The sequence below is a fragment of the Hyla sarda genome, chromosome 1, assembly GCF_029499605.1.
Source record: "Hyla sarda isolate aHylSar1 chromosome 1, aHylSar1.hap1, whole genome shotgun sequence".
Classification (NCBI taxonomy): Eukaryota; Metazoa; Chordata; class Amphibia; order Anura; family Hylidae; genus Hyla; species Hyla sarda.
Window position 1 is genome coordinate 378,045,815 of NC_079189.1, and position 17,926 is coordinate 378,063,740.

Here is a 17,926-nt window from a genome sequence, read left to right on the forward strand (position 1 = left end):
GTCTATTAATGCAGGTACTAGAGCTCCCAGAATGGAGTAGTGTGTGCGCCATTTTGGGAGCAGTAGTACCTGCAGGTAAGGAAAGATCACAGCGGGTGACACCTGCTGCGATTGTCCTGGATAATGCTCTTCTCTGGTCCCACTGTAGTATGAGTATATGTAATGTATATACCTATTATTCATATTAGGTCTATTAGAGCTGTGATTGACTGGAACGATCTGGCCAATCACAGCTCTCTGCGGGAATTATGAATAAGTGATGTGAATTCTATTCACATCACTGGCCGGCCGGAGTATAGTGCAGTGATGCAAGGACAGGAGAAAACCGTTCCATCTATGCAAAAGATGGACAAAGGTCATCGGGTGTCAGGAGTGCCACCCATGGCGATCTGTCTATTAGTACAGGTACTACAGCTCCCATGATGAAACCGTTTGTTCCATAGCTGGGAGAAGTAGCACTACATAAAAAAATAAAATAAAATAAAAAAACAGTGAAAAACACACACATACACTTTATAAAAAATATATTTCACATTTAAATGGCCCCTTTCTACATTTTTATATTATTGTCAGCTACATTTTTTAGATCCCTGCCCACCCACATAAATTGATCCCTGTTAAAAAATTAACACTAACATTGTTTTTGTCTTTCAATTTTCGGGAGTGGGCAGGGACCAGAAAATTCAGCGCTCAATATTAAAAATGAACGAGGAGTGCATTTCATAATAGTTTTTGTTGTAAATGATAATTTATTTTTATTTTCACTTTACTTTTTTAGCCCCATTTATTTAAAGGACATGTACGGTGCTCACTTTTCTTACTGTATCCGTTCCGGGCTGGAAGGATTAAGATTTTTTAATAGAAGTAATTTACAAATCTGTTTAACTTTCTGGCACCAGTTGATTTAAAATAAATAAATAAAATGTTTTCCAGGTCTATTACTATAACGGTCATTATAAACCCTTTAGATGCGGCGTTCAAAGTTGATCGCCGCATCTAAAGTAACAAATATACACTCCCTGCAGCTCAGTCGGGCTGATCGGAGCCATCGCAGTGAAATCTCGATGTCCCCATCAGCTAGAACACGAGCGGAGGGTCCGTTACCTGCCTCCGGTGCGTCCGATCGGCGATTGATTGCTCCAAGCCCGAAATCCAGGCTTAAGCAATCGCCCGCCGATAACACTGATCATTGCCATTTTAATGCATGGCAGTGATCTGTGTAGAAGATCAGTGTGTGCAGTGTTATAGATCCTAGAAGGGCCATAACTTTGCAAAGAAATTAAAAAGCGTGTGGGAAAAAAGTTAATAAAGATCATTTAACCCCTTCCCTAAAAAAAATTTTTTTTAAAGTGAGAATCACCCACCTTTTCCCATTTAAAAAAAAAAAAAAAAAAATGTGCAAATAAAAATAAACATATGTGGTATTGCCGCATGCAGAAATGTCCGATCTATAAAAATATTATTGGAAAAATTCCAAAGTCCAAAATAGCGAATTTTTGGTCACTTTATGTCATGAAAAAATGAATAAAAAGCTATGAAAAAGTCCGATCAATACAAAAATGGTACCGCTAAAAACTTCATATTACGGTGCAAAAAAAATGAGCCTGAGCCTCATAGTGCCCTGTACGCGGAAACATAAAAAATAAAAAGTTATAGGGGTCAAAAGATGACAATTTTTGTGCATGTAGTTATGATTTTTCCCATAAGACAAAATCAAACCTATATAAGTAGGGTATCATTTTAATCGTATGGACCTACAGACTAAAGAAAAGGTGTCATTTTTACCGAAAGATTCACTTCGTAGTAAACAGAAGCCCCCAAAAGTTACAAAATTTTATTTTTTCTTCAATTTTGTCGCACAATTAATTTTTTTTCCGTTTCGCCATGGATTTTTTAGTAAAATTACTAATGTCACTGCAAAATAGAATTGGTGGCGCAAAACATAAGCCATAATATGGAACTTTAGGTGCAAAATTGAAAGGGTTATGATTTTTAAAAGGTGAGGAGGAAAAAACGAAAGTGCAAAAGCAGAAAAAGTCCTTAAGGGGTTAAGTTGAGGCTTATCAACTGTTGCTATGACAACGGAGAGCATTTTCAGGCTCTGCTTTCACTTTGTAGAGTGCCGATTGGTACCAGAGGGAACTCCCTCGGGAACTCCCTCGGGAACTCCCTCGGGAACTCCCTCGGGAACTCCCTCGGGAACTCCCTCGGGAACTCCCTCGGGAACTCCCTCGGGAACTCCCTCGGGAACTCCCTCGGGAACTCCCTCGGGAACTCCCTCGGGAACTCCCTCCCTCTGTAACCCCAATAGATTCTGCGGTCACAGGGAAGTGATCCCTAATCACCACGTACATGTACGTGATTATGCAGCAAGAGGGTAAAGGGGTTATGCAGAATTAGAAAAAAAGAGAGCAGATGCCTAAAAAAATTAAATAAATTAAACAGGACCACACCTGTCCAGGTTGTGTGTGGTATTGTAGCTCAGTTCCACTGAAGTGAATACAGCAAAGTCTTAATACAGCACACAACCTGAGGACACATGCGATACTGTTTTTGTTTGAAATTAGCTCTATTTTTCTATTCCTGGATAGCCCCTTTAAAGCGTACCTGTCATATCCCACAAGAGAAAACAAAAAACAGTATATATATATATATATATATAATGTTACTCAGTACCTAATCCTGATCGTGTACATGTAATTTTTATGTATCTATCAGCAATATTTCACAAAAAAATACCATATTACAGTTGCTCAATGTCATTTTGATCTTCCCAAAGGGTGCATGTCTCTTTCTTGCCTGCACTGTGATGACTCCTCCCCCTCCCTCACTTTGCTGACTCACTGCTCTCGGGAGCCCGAGCCTGGCAGCCCTTCTCTGTAACCCTTTCTGCTTTTGTTTTATGCTGTACACACACACACACACACTGATTATTGGAGATTGGCTGCACTCTACCACCAAAGACAATATGGTGAATGTATATCTTATATCTTTCTAAATTCCTGCACAGGTTTAGTGCTTAACCTCTTAAGGACCCAGGGCGTATGGATACTTCCATGGCGGTTACTTCCTCCCGTCCTGCCCGGCCCCTGGAAGTCCAGAGAGGACGGGAGGAAGACCGGAGGACGCGGCGGGGGACGGGGGAGTGCTGGGGACCGGCCCCGGTACTTCCCTCGTCCCTGAAGACCTGGATCCCGGCGATGAAGACGCCGTAAAGCGACATGCATTGCTGTAATGGGACGCTGTAAACTACAACTCCAAGCATGCCCAGACAGCCTTGGCGTCTGGGCATGCCACGCTGGGAGTTGCAGTTTTGCAACATCTGGGAGGTCCACAGTTTTGGGGCCACTGTGCCCTTCCAGATGTTGCAAAAGTACACATCCTCAGCATGCCCTTACTGTCCAGGCATGCTGAGAGTTGTAGTTCTGTAACATCTGGCCCTTCATATGTTGCAGAACTACAACTCCCAGCATGCCTGGACAGTAAGGACATACTGGGAGTTGTAGTTTTGCAACATCTGGAAGGGCACAGATTGGGAACCACTGTATTAGTGGTCTGCAAACTGTAGTCCTCCAGGTGTTGCAAAACTACAACTCCAAGCATGCTGGGAGTTGTAGTTCGGCAACATCTGGCTCTAAAGATGTTGCCGAACTACTACTTCCAGCATGCCTGAGAATGTTTGGGAGTAGTGGTTTTGCAACAACTGGAGGCACACTGGTTGGGAAACATTGTCTGTTTCCTAACTCAGTGTTTCCCAACCCGTGTGCCTCCAGCTGTTGCAAAACTATAACTACCAGCATGCACTGATAGACTGTGCATTCTGGGAGTTGTAGTTTTGCAACAGCTGGAGGTGTCCCCCCCCCCCCCCCCGTGAATGTACAGGGTACATTCACATGAGCATGGGGCTTACAGTGAGTATCAGGCTGCAAGTTTGCGATGCAGCAAATTTTGCGCGGCAGCTCAAACTCGCAGCGGGAAACTCGCTGTAACCCCCCGCCCATGTGACTGTACCCTAAAAACACTACACTACACTAACACAAAATAAAATAAAAAGTAAAAAACACTACATATACACAAAGGCTTTTTCTCCTTTCACCCCTTATGAAAATGTGAAGTTGGGGTCTACACCAGCATGTTAGTGTAAAAAAATAACTTGTTTACACTAACATGCTGGTGTTGCCCTATACTTTTCATTTTGACAAGAGGTAAAAGGGAAAAAAGCCCCCCAAAATTTGTAATGCAATTTCTCCCGACTACGGAGATACCCCATATGTGGGCGCAAAGTGCTCTGGGGGTGCACAACAAGGCCCAGAAGGGAGAGTGCGCCATGTACATTTGAGGTGATTTGCACAGGGGTGGCTGATTGTTACAGCGGTTTTGACAAACGCAAAAAAAACAAAACCCCACATGTGACCCCATTTCGGAAAATACACCCCTCACGGAATGTAATGAGGGGTGCAGTGAGAATTTACACCCCACTGGTGTCTGACAGATCTTTGGAACAGTGGGCTGTGCAAATTAAAAATTTCGTACAGCCCACTGTTCCAAAGATCTGACAGACACCAGTGGGGGTAAATGCTCACTGTACCCCTTGTTACATTCCTCAAGGGGTCTAGTTTCCAAAAAGGTAAGCCATGTGTTTTTTTTGCTGTTCTGGCCCCATAGGGGCTTCCTAAATGCGACATGCCCCCCCGAGCAAAATTTGCTCTCAAAAAGCCAAATATGACTCCTCTTCTGAGCATTGTAGTTCGCCCGTAGTGCACTTCAGGACAACTTATGGGGTACCTCCGTACTCAGAAGAGATGGAGTTAAAAATTTGGGGGGGTATTTTTTGCTATTAACCCTTGCAAAAATGTGAAATTTGGAGGGGAAACACACATTTTACTGATTTTTTTTTTCTTTTTTACGTATGCAAAAGTCGTGAAACCCCTGTGGGGTATTAAGGCTCACTTAATTCCTTGTTACGTTCCTCAAGGGGTCTAGTTTCAAAATGGTATGGCATGTGTTTTTTTTTGCTGTTCTGGCACCATAGGGGCTTCCTAAATGCAACATGCCCCCCAAAAACCATTTCAGAAAAACGTACGCTCCAAAATCCCCTTGTCGCTCCTTCCCTTCTGAGCCCTCTACTGTGCCCGCCGAACACTTTACATAGACATATGAGGTATGTCCTTACTCGAGAGAAATTGGGCTACAAATATAAGTATACATTTTCTCCTTTTACCCCTCGTAAAAATTCAAAAATTGGGTCTACAAGAACATGCGAGTGTAAAAAATGAAGATTGTGAATTTTCTCCTTCACTTTCCTGCTATTCCTGTGAAACACCTAAAGGGTTAAAAGCAGGGATGTGGAAATCCTATAGCCCGACGCCCGGGACAAGTAGTTTTGGGCGCCGGGCAGGTGAATTGTTTATAGATTTAGCCCTGTATCGGGCTAGCAGGGACAGACAGACTTCCCCCTTATTTTTCTTTAATGCCGGTGTGAGGCGCAGGAGCTGATGCAAGTCTACACCTCACACCAGCTCTGAGTGTATGGAGGGGGCGGCGGCCTCCAGCTGACTGCAGAGCCCCCTTATCTCCCCTCCCGGAGGATGGAGGACGCAGCTCAAAAGACACATCAGGGTGAGAGAGAGGATGTAGACAGCTCCGTGCACAGCTCCATCCCCCGCACACAGCTCTATCCCTCCCCCTCCCCCTGCTCTGTCTAGACAGGACCTAATCCACCACGGGGAGGTTGCTTGTTTGCACGGGGAAAACACAGAGCAGGGGGGGGGGGAGGGGGAGGACAGAAATCTCACCTCACACCGACCGGGACTACAGCTCTGATGTCCACTCATGGCGGCTCAGGTGAGGAGGCAGAGAATGCAGGCGGCGGCAGGAAGGGTGGTTGTATATGTATGGTGTGAGTGTATGTGTGATGTGTGTATGTAATGTATGATGGGGGGGGGGGGGCAGGTGTATGTATGATGTGTGCAAATGTATGGTGTATGTCAGTGTTTCCCAACCAGGGTGCCTCCAGCTGTTGCAAAACTACAACTCCCGGCATGCTCTGGGCATGCTGGGAGTTGTAGTTTTGCAACAGCTGGAGGCACCCTGGTTGGGAAACACTGGTGGATATGTATGGTGTGAGTGTATGTGTGTATGATGTCTATGTGTGATGTGTATGTAATGTATGATGTGTGTATAATGTCTAAGTGTGATGTGTATGTAATGTATGATGTGTGTATAATGTCTAAGTGTGATGTGTGTATATGTGATGTATGATGTGGGGTGGGCAGCGACAGGTGTATGTAGGATGTGTGCATATGTATGGTGTGTGTATGTGTGTATGATGTCTATGTGTGATGTGTGTATAATGTCTAAGTGTGATGTGTATGTAATGTATAATGTGTGTATAATGTCTAAGTGTGATGTGTATGTATGTGATGTATGATGTGGGGTGGGCAGCGGCAGGTGTATGTATGGTGTGAGTATGTATGCTGTCAGCAGTGTCTAAAGGATCTTATATCCATCCCTGGTGGTCTAGTGGGGGGGTGGATTGTGCTATTTTGGTTGAAATTATTTTATCTACCAGGACAAGTGGATTTTCTTGAGGGACAAGTAGATTGTGTTCCGCTTTAGTCCCTTGGACAAGTAGTTTTTTTTTAAATTTCCACACCCCTGAAAAGGCTGACCGAATATAATTTTGAATACTTTGGGGAGTGCAGTTTTTATAATGGGGTCATTTGTGGGGTATTTCTAAGATGAAGACCCTTCAAATACACTTCAAACCTGAACTGGTCCCTGAAAAATAGTGAGTTTGGAAATTTTGTGAAAAATTTCCAAATTGCTGCTGAACTTTGAAGCCCTCTGATGTCTTCCAAAAGTAAAAACTCATCAATTTTATGATGCAAACATAAAGTAGACATATTGTATATGTGGAAAAAAAAATTCAAATATTTTGAATATCCATTTTCCTTACAAGCAGAGAGCTTCAAAGTTAGAAAAATGCTAAATTTTCAAATTTTTCATAAAGTTTTAAAATTTTTCACCAAGAAAGGATGCAAGTTACAATTTTTTTTTACCACTATGTTAAAGTAGAATAGGTCACGAAAAAACAAATCTCGGAATCAGAATGATAACTAAAAGCATTCCAGAGTTATTAATGTTTAAAGTGACAGTGGTCAGATGTTCAAAAAATGGCCGGGTCCTAAGGTGTAAAATGGCTGGGTCCTTAAGGGGTTAAAGCAGCAAAGAATATTAGAAAAACCTTGTGTTTTGCCAAGATGTACAACATACAAACTTTTTTATATTTAACAGTGCTCATTTAAAGTTTTGCACACATCTTGATTTGCAAACATGTTTGAAATATATGCAGGCAAAGCTACTGACTAGAGATGAGCGAACTTACAGTAAATTCAATTCGTCACAGACTTCTCGGCTCGGCAGTTGATGACTTTTCCTGCGTAAATCAGTTCAGCCTTCAGGTGCTCCGGTGGGCTGGAAAAGGTGGATACATTCCTAGGAAAGAGTCTCCTAGGACTGTATCCACCTTTTCCAGCCCACCGGAGCACCGGAAAGCTAAACTAATTTATGCAGGATAAGTCATCAACTGCCGAGCTGAGAAGTTCGTGACGAATCGAATTTACTGTAAGTTCGCTCATCTCTACTACTGACCTATACCAGGATTGTATACATCTGCAATTTTCTCCTTTAATAATTTTTTTTTGTTTTATTAAATAAAAAGGGAAGCACCCATTCAAAAAAGTTAATAACATAATAAAATGTATATTTATGTAGCTATATAGCACGACATACAGTTTTATCAACAGTTATTAGTATTTCAGGAAGTTTCATCAGCATTCTGCCACAAGAAAATGTAAGTGATTTGTCAGATTTCCCCTAGTACTGTAAAAAGATATAAATAAACCCCACACGCTTTCTAAACCTTAGGGATTACGCCATTTAAAAATCACAAATAAAATCCCTTGAGGACAAAGTCTAGGTCACATGACATAAGCTCTCTTAACAACTACCAAAAAGTCACATTATGCTACTAAAAGCAAGGTGAACATTCTTGACATGAAAAGATCCCTTTTTAAATTTCTGGCAGTCCCTTCGCCTACAGACCATTGTTTAGACCCCATCACAGGCACACCTAAAAGCAGATTTGTCACAATTAGTCACTTTTTAAAGAAACAGTTTTAGGAAAGGCACGGCAATCTTACATACATGTATCCATTTTTGTTTTTTCTCTTCGCCTTATTGACTTTAATGGTGTGTAAAAAATAAAATAAAAATAAAACCACCACAAGGGCACACAAATGTCTCTTCACATTACGTTTTGACCATATGGTCACCGGATCCAGCTGGGGGGAGTGAAAACCGGGAGCTCCCGTATCCCAGCCTACCCTGGCCCGTATCTCATTCATTTGAATGAGCCGACTGGAGTCAGGGACTCCGGTTGGCTCATTTTTGCCCTGTATCAGGTTTTGTGACCGGACCTAAAACCATGTTATGCCGCGGTTTTAGGTCTGGTCACAAAACCGAATACGGGGCAAAAAAAAAGGGCGACCGGAGTCACTACCCGACTCCGGTCGGCTCATTCAAATTAATAAGATACAAGCCGAGGCCGGCTGGGATGAGGGAGCACCCGGTTTTCACTCCCCTCAGCCGGATCCAGTGACCGTATGGTCAAAACTAGGGATCGACCGATTATCAGTTTGGCCGATATTCACGATTTTGGACGTTATTGGTATCGGCAATTACCTTGCCGATAATCTGATAATGCCCCCCCTCCGGCCAGAGACTGCCGCTACCCCATTGCCTCCCCCATCCCCGGTTTTATAATCACCTGTTCCCGTGGCCCGCGCTACTTCTGGCTCCTGCTGCGTCCTGTGTTACACTGTGCGCTGCGCAATGACAAGTGATGTCCTCAACGCAACGTCACCGTCAGTATGCACAGTGACAGTTCAGGACGCCGCCGGAGCCAGAAGTAGCGCGGACCCCGGGAACAGGTAATTATAAAACCGGGAATGGGGGGAGGCAATGGGGCAGGGGCAGCGGCGGTCTCTGGCACTGCGCCCGCTTTAAATCAATGATCTGCAGCAGTGTCGCCGGGTGGGATAAATAGCCGATAACTTATACCGGAATATCGGTATAAGTTATCGGCCCTATTCTCCAGAGTATCGGCCCTAAGAAAATCGATATCGGTCGATCCCTAGTAGGTATGACCGCTGATCATGAGAATGCAATTTATTTGTCACTTGAGTAAATAGTGTGCCAGGGTACATACTTGGCTGCTGCTAAAATTATGCTCTATCGGACATCTAAAGACAGAAGGGTGCTGTACTCTGTTATCTTCAAAAATCCCATACGGATAAATGTAGTATATGTTAAGTTTGCACACTGTCACTGTATTCACTCAAATGACAAGCAACCCCGATTCTCTCATTAAGTAGTCAGACACCCACTGATCAGATACAAACCTGTGGATGGGGTGAAGATTAAAGCTTCGAACAATCCCTTTAAACAGAATGCAAAGGGCAAAGCGGACGAATATTAGGCCCAACACAGGCCTGATGGGTTAAAGACACAGATTGTCTTTGGCACTCTGTGACTCCACATACCATTCACCCTCTTATGTCTGTCCTGACCTTAATGTTACCGCTAGTACCCTGATACTGAGTAGCGATGACTGCCTTTCTGGATAAGACTGACAGCACATTATAGGAGTAGATTTATCAAAACCAGTGTAAAGGAAGAGTGGTGCAGTTGCCCATAGCAACCAGATTGCTTCGTTCATTTTTCCTAGACCTTTAAAAAAGAAAAAGCAATCTGATTGGTTGCTATGGGTAACTGCCCCACTCTTCCTCTACACAGGTTTTGATAAATCTCCCAATTGTCTTCATTCTATACGTGTCAATACAATGGTGCTATTAAGAAAAAAAAAAGAAAAAAAATTCTAGCCATGCAAACTCATTGTACCATCCAATGTCATTAAATGAATGGTCAGTCAGGTGATAAAGCACATGGCCATACCAATAATGTAAAGTCACTCTCTGCAATATGCAGTAACAGTATGAACACAGCAATTGTTCACAACTAAAGCAGCAAAACTAAAAACAAAATAATAATTATGTATCTGGTGAAAACAAAAGGGCTACACCAGTACTAAATGGTCAAAGCTATAAGTTTAGCAAAAATATAATGGATAGTGCCGCTCACAATTAAATTATCCAAGGTGAAATTAAATATACACCTATACCCTAGGTGTCAGAAAAAGTAGTATAATAGAAGAATAATATAATCAAAACCTCAAAGAGAACACCAGGATTACTGGTGCATGATGGAAGGACTATAAAAGAGACTGTGCTTCAATTATATGTACGGTAGGTTTTATTAAAATGCATGAAAACCATATAAATATATATCATGTCACAGGGCCCTTGTGGCAGGAATAACAAAACAATAACAAAGATAAAATACAGACTACTACAATAAAATGGGAAATATTCACTGGTTAGGGTGTAGTATATAATTCAGCATTAAAACTTGCAGTCCTGTATGAAAAGACCTGTAAATGGTGTAAAGTTCATAGGTATCATATATGCTGCTGCTGGTCTGAAGGCACAGGACCCCGTAGATACCACAGGATGACTGGCAGATGGAACTGTGGGAAGAGCGCTCAGGAGAGGCGAGAAGATGACAAACTGGTACAGTACTTTGATAACAGACAGATGCAGCGCTGCAGACACACTTTACCTGAGGTGTCAGACACTACAATGAATGCTAGACTGCGCTATAGATGATCCGGTAGCACAAGGTGTTAGAGAGCGCTGGCAAGCTGCTGCTGCTGCTGGTCCGAAGGCACAGGACCCCGTAGATACCACAGCATGACTGGCAGATGGAACTGTGGGAAGAGCACAGGTAAGCACTGCTGGTCCGGCGGTGCTGGACTCGAGAGAGGCGGCAATATGGCAAACTGGTATAGCACTTTGATAACAGATAGATGCAGCGCTTCCCTAGCAGGAATATACAGCGCTTCCCTAGCAGGAATATACAGCGCTTCCCTAGCAGGACTATACAGCGCTTCCCTAGCAGGACTATACAGCGCTTCCCTAGCAGGACTATACAGCGCTTCCCTAGCAGGACTATACAGCGCTTCCCTAGCAGGACTATACAGCGCTTCCCTAGCAGGAATATACAGCGCTTCCCTAGCAGGACTATACAGCGCTTCCCTAGCAGGACTATACAGCGCTTCCCTAGCAGGACTATACAGCGCTTCCCTAGCAGGACTATACAGCGCTTCCCTAGCAGGACTATACAGCGCTTCCCTAGCAGGAATATACAGCGCTTCCCTAGCAGGAATATACAGCGCTTCCCTAGCAGGAATATACAGCGCTTCCCTAGCAGGAATATACAGCGCTTCCCTAGCAGGAATATACAGCGCTTCCCTAGCAGGAATATACAGCGCTTCCCTAGCAGGAATATACAGCGCTTCCCTAGCAGGAATATACAGCGCTTCCCTAGCAGGAATATACAGCGCTTTGCAGGTAAAGCTTAGCTTTAAAGTGAGTTATTAATCCAGAATTCCATTGTTTGAAGGATGTGAATACTATTGACGTCAGACGCCTAGCCAAGAGGACTCTGGACTTGCCAGCAAAACGCTGTACATTCCCGCTAGTGAAGCGCTGTACATTCCCGCTAGTGAAGCGCTGTACATTCCCGCTAGTGAAGCGCTGTACATTCCCGCTAGTGAAGCGCTGTACATTCCCGCTAGTGAAGCGCTGTACATTCCCGCTAGTGAAGCGCTGTACATTCCCGCTAGTGAAGCGCTGTACATTCCCGCTAGTGAAGCGCTGTACATTCCCGCTAGTGAAGCGCTGTACATTCCCGCTAGTGAAGCGCTGTACATTCCCGCTAGTGAAGCGCTGTACATTCCCGCTAGTGAAGCGCTGTACATTCCCGCTAGTGAAGCGCTGTACATTCCCGCTAGTGAAGCGCTGTACAGTATATTCCCACTAGTGAAGCGCTGTACATTTCCGCTAGTGAAGCGCTGTACATTTCCGCTAGTGAATCGCTGTACATTCCCGCTAGTGAAGCGCTGTACATTCCCGCTAGTGAAGCGCTGTACATTCCCGCTAGTGAAGCGCTGTACATTCCCGCTAGTGAAGCGCTGTACATTCCCGCTAGTGAAGCGCTGCATATTCCCGCTAGTGAAGCGCTTCATATTCCTGCTAGTGAAGCGCTTCATATTCCTGCTAGTGAAGCGCTTCATATTCCTGCTAGTGAAGCGCTTCATATTCCTGCTAGTGAAGCGCTGTATACTCCTGCTAGTGAAGCGCCGCATATTCCTGCTAGTGAAGCGCTGTATATTCCTGCTAGTGAAGCGCTTCATATTCCTGCTAGTGAAGCGCCGCATATTCCTGCTAGTGAAGCGCTGTATACTCCTGCTAGTGAAGCGCTTCATATTCCTGCTAGTGAAGCGCTTCATATTCCTGCTAGTGAAGCGCTGTATACTCCTGCTAGGGAAGCGCTGCATATTCCTGCTAGTGAAGCGCTGCATATTCCTGCTAGTGAAGCGCTGTATATTCCTGCTAGTGAAGCGCTGCATATTCCTGCTAGTGAAGCGCTGTATATTCCTGCTAGTGAAGCGCTGCATATTCCTGCTAGTGAAGCGCTGTATATTCCTGCTAGTGAAGCGCTGCATCTATCTGGTATCAAAGGACTGTACCCGTTTGCCATCTTGCTGCCTCTCCCGAGTCCAGCACAACTTACCTGTGTTCTTCCCACAGTTCCATCTGCCAGTCATCCTGTGGTATCTACGGGGTCCTGTGCCTCCAGACCAGCAGCAGCACTTACCAGCGCTCTCTAACACCTTGCGCTATCGGATCATCTACAGCGCAGTCTACCATTCATTGTAGTGTCTGACACCTCAGGTAAAGTGTGTCTGCAGTTCAGACGTCTGCCAGTAACATTACTTCCCATTGAATGGATGAGACTTTACTACGATATGTCTCTATATGATACCTATGAACTTTACACCATTTACAGGTCTTTTCATACAGGACTGCAAGTTTTAATGCTGAATTATATACTACACCCTAACCAGTGAATATTTCCCATTTTATTGTAGTAGTCTGTATTTTATCTTTGTTATTGTTTTGTTATTCCTGCCACAAGGGCCCTGTGACATGATATATATTTATATGGTTTTCATGCATTTTAATAAAACCTACATATAATTGAAGCACAGTCTCTTTTATAGTCCTTCCATCATGCACCAGTAATCCTGGTGTTATCCTTGAGGTTTTGGTAATATTTTTCTTCTAAAGCTATAAGTTTACCCACTGATCTTCTCTGATCTTAAGTGATTGTGGTGACATCATATGACTGCCTGCTGCCATTATGTCTCCATAAATGATGTGTCAGTGGCACCATCACAATTACTTGTAAGCAGGGCAGACTGGGTAGGACACGGTAGGTATATGTTCAAATGCTCCTCCTGCATGTTTCATGTTCAAGGGTTCGGTGGATGTCCTGTGCTCCCCACGGCGTCCATGACATGGTATCATAGCAACCAATCATTGCATGTGGAGGTGAAGGGTGGCAAGCGGCTGCCATGATCAGGCATTGCAGACTAACACTTAGAAACCAGTCATTGAGGCACAGTGCTGTCAGTGCTACATGACAGTAACTCTTGTCACTGATGTCAAAGTTCAAAGACCTCAACCCTCTATACTGATCAACTAAGCAGTGCTACAAGTCCACACCCAGGACTGGATACATGTCTGATCACCTGATACGATGACAACTACTCTCTACCAACCAGAGGTATCACTGGTTACAAAATCACCTGACACCATGACAAACACTCTTAACCTCCATAGGTATCACCTGATACATAAGAGTTAGAGAGAAGTTGTAATAGTATCAGGCAATTTCTGTCCGCATTAGTAAGATAGTAATACATATTGCGGTAGAGGTAGTTGTTATAGTAGCACTATGATCACCTGATACTATGACAATTATTCACTGCCACCATATGTATGACTGAACACAGAAATAGCCTAATATTAGGACAACTACTCTCTCCCACCACCTATACATGTCCTAACACCTCAGATCCCTAGGGTCAGATGATATGATGATCACATGATCCCTAGGTCACACAATGGTGGTCTCACCTGACTGACACTACAGTTCTCCGGGACAGCGAACTCCTCCTTCTCCTTGGGTGTCTTCACAGTCACTTTAATAATCCTGGGGGAGTCCGAGGAGCTGGAGGAGGGGGTGCTGGAAGAAGTTGGGGGGTCCGACATGACGTCTATAGGACTGAGGTGCGAGAACGGAGAGCGGCCGGGGTGTCAGGAGCGGGGCGCTGTACACACACAGCGTTATGTCAGAGGCGGTAACGGTCTGAGGGGAGCACTGCTCAGATGCTAGACATGTGTGAGGATCCTGGCCGCCTCTCGGGTGGTGCTGGCGCAACTCAGGCCGCACTAAGAGCGCTTCCTCATACCACGGCGTCACTGCGACGTCACCGCAGGGAACTCTGGGAGCCGGGCGGCAGCCGACTGTTTTTTACAACGGTGTAGTCGGTTAGCGTAGTCTTCCACTGCGATAACGTGAAGGAAGCGGTAAACCACAGAGACCCCCAACAACGTGTCCAAATCACACCACCATCCTTTACAAGTAAAAGAGCGGAATGCTCGCGGACGCGCTTTGATGACGTCAGCAACGCCTTAGAAACTGCTAGAACAGATCGCAGGAGTTCTAGAAACGCTTCACTACTTGATATGTCGCCACTCAGTGATGAGGCGGCCATTTTGACGGTTAGAAAAAGCAGTAAGGTTGAGAGTTCTAGCATTTGATGAGAGAAGCCTTCACTATCGCACGTATGCACAGCTATTGCCTCTCTAAACATCATACTTCTGCAGTCAAAACTGGCTTTGTGTAGAATTCCTAGCAGCCTGATAGAGCATGGACAAAAATCCCTGCACAAATGGGCACTGTCAGATTCAGAAACTTTTATAAGTTGTACATCATGGCAAAACATTAAACCCAAATATACATTACCCTCTAACCTACTAATATTTTATTTCCTTTTTATAGAAATCATGGCTTCTAAAATCATGGCTTTGTCCAAGCTGTCTGATAGCACTCTGTGCTCTCTCCTGTCTGATAGGACTCCTCTGTGCTCTCTCCTGTCTGATAGCACTCCTCGGTGCTCTCTCCTGTCTGATAGCACTCCTCTGTGCTCTCTCCTGTCTGATAGCACTCCTCGGTGCTCTCTCCTGTCTGATAGCACTCCACTGTGCTCTCTCCTGTCTGATAGTATTCCTCTGTGCTCTCTGCTGTCTGATAGCACTCCTCTGTGCTCTCTCCTGTCTGATAGTACTCCTCTGTGCTCTCTCCTGTCTGATAGGACTCCTCTGTGCTCTCTCCTGTCTGATAGTACTCCTCTGTGCTCTCTCCTGTCTGATAGGACTCCTCTGTGCTCTCTGCTGTCTGATAGTACTCCTCTGTCCTCTCTCCTATCTGATAGGACTCCTCTGCACTCTCCTGTCTGATGGCACTCCTCTGTGCTCTCTCCTGCCTGATAGCACTCCTCTGTGCTCTCTCCTGTCTGACAGTACTCCTCTGTGCTCTCTCCTATCTGACAGTACTCCTCTGTGCTCTCTCCTGTCTGATAGCACTCCTCTGTGCTCTCTCCTGTCTGATAGGACTCCTCTGTGCTCTCTCCTGTCTGATAGCACTCCTCTGTGCTCTCTCCTGTCTGATAGGACTCCTCTGTGCTCTCTCCTGTCTGATAGGACTCCTCTGTGCTCTCTCCTGTCTGACAGTACTCCTCTGTGCTCTCTCTTTTCTGACAGTACTCCTCTGTGCTCTCTCTTGTCTGACAGTACTCCTCTGTGCTCTGTCATGTCTGATAGCACTCCTCTGTGCTCTCTCCTGTCTGATAGGACTCCTCTGTGCTCTCTCCTGTCTGATAGCACTCCTCTGTGCTCTCTCCTGTCTGATAGGACTCCTCTGTGCTCTCTCCTGTCTGATAGGACTCCTCTGTGCTCTCTCCTGTCTGACAGTACTCCTCTGTGCTCTCTCCTGTCTGATAGGACTCCTCTGTGCTCTCTCCTGTCTGATAGCACTCCTCTGTGCTCTCTCCTGTCTGATAGCACTCCTCTGTGCTCTCTCCTGTCTGATAGGACTCCTCTGTGCTCTCTCCTGTCTGATAGGACTCCTCTGTGCTCTCTCCTGTCTGATAGCACTCCTCTATGCTCTCTCCTGTCTGATAGCACTCCTCTGTGCTCTCTCCTGTCTGATAGCACTCCTCTGTGCTCTCTCCTATTTTATAGCACTCATCTGTGCTCTCTCCTGTCTGATAGGACTCCCCTGTGCTCTCTCCTGGTTGATAGGACTCCTCTGTGCTCTCTCCTGTTTTATAACACTCATCTGTGCTCTCTCCTGTCTGATAGGACTCCTCTGTGCTCTCTCCTTATTTATAGCACTCGTCTGTGCTCTCTCCTGTCTGATAGGACTCCTCTGTGCTCTCTCCTGTCAGATAGGACTCCTCTGTGCTCTCTCCTGTCTGATATTACTTCTCTTTGCTCTCTCCTGTTTTATAGTACTCCTCTGTGCTCTCTCCTGTCTGATAGGACTCCTCTATGCTCTCTCCTGTCTGATAGGACTCCTCTGTGCTCTCTCCTGTCTGATAGCACTCCTCTGTGCTCTCTCCTGTCTGATAGCACTCCTCTGTGCTCTCTCCTGTTTTATAGCACTCCTCTGTGCTCTCTCCTGTCTGATAGGACCCCCCTGTGCTCTCTCCTGGTTGATAGGACTCCTCTGTGCCCTCTCCTGTCTGATAGCACTCCTCTGTGCTCTCTCCTGTCTGATAGCACTCCTCTGTGCTCTCTCCTGTTTTATAGCACTCCTCTGTGCTCTCTCCTGTCTGATAGGACTCCTCTGTGCTCTCTCCTAATTTATAGCACTCCTCTGTGCTCTCTCCTGTCAGATAGGACTCCTCTGTGCTCTCTCCTGTCTGATAGGACTCCTCTGTGCTCTCTCCTGTCTGATAGGACCCCTCTGTGCTCTCTCCTGTCTGATAGGACTCTTCTATGCTCTCTCCTATCTGATAGCCCTTCTCTGTGCTCTCTCCTGTCTGATAGGACACCTCTGTGCTCTCTCCTGTCTGATAGGACTCCTCTGTGCTCTTTCCTGTCTGATAGCACTCCTCTGTGCTCTCTCCTGTCTGATAGTACTCCTCTGTGCTCTCTCCTGTCTGATAGTACTACTCTGTGCTCTCTCCTGTCTGATAGCACTCCTCTGTGCTCTCTCCTGTCTGATAGTACTCATTTGTGCTCTCTCCTGTCTGATAGGACTCCTCTTTGCTCTCTCCTGTCTGGTAGCACTCCTCTGTGCTCTCTCCTGTCTGGTAGCACTCCTCTGTGCCCTCTCCTGTCTGATAGGACTCCTCTGTGCTCTCTCCTGTCTGATGCGACTCCTCTGTGCTCTCTCCTGTCTAATAGCACTCATCTGTGCTCTTTCCGGTCTGAAAGGTTTCCTCTGTGCTCTCTCTTGTCTGATAGCACTCCTCTGTGCTCTCTCATGTCTGATCGTACTCCTCTGTGCTCTCTCCTGTCTAATAGGTTTCCTCTGTGCTCTCTCCTATCTGGTAGAACTTCTCTGTGCTCTCTCTTGTCTGATCGTACTCCTCTGCTCTCTCCTGTCTAATAGTACTCTTCTGTGCTCTCTCCTGTCTGATAGTACTCGTCTGTGTTCTCTCCTGTCTGGTAGAACTTCTCTGTGCTCTCTCCTGTCTGATAGGACTCCTCTGTGCTCTCTCCTGTTTTATAGCACTCCTCTGTGCTCTCTCCTGTCTGATAGGACTCCTCTGTGCTTTCTCCTGTCTGATAGGACTCCTCTGTCCTCTCTCCTGTCTGATAGGACT

General features: G+C 45.3%; 1 protein-coding gene across 1 annotated transcript in view; it reads right to left on the reverse strand.

Moving 5' to 3' along the window:
- Positions 1–14,967, reverse strand: part of UBQLN1 (ubiquilin 1) — a 49,112-nt gene extending 34,145 nt beyond the window's left edge. Inside the window, exon 1 of the mRNA XM_056523969.1 lies at positions 14,166–14,967. Within this exon, the coding sequence (XP_056379944.1) occupies positions 14,166–14,300 (135 nt within the window). The 5' untranslated portion in view covers positions 14,301–14,967. The remainder of the gene's footprint in view (positions 1–14,165) is intronic.
- Positions 14,968–17,926: the final 2,959 nt, after the last annotated feature.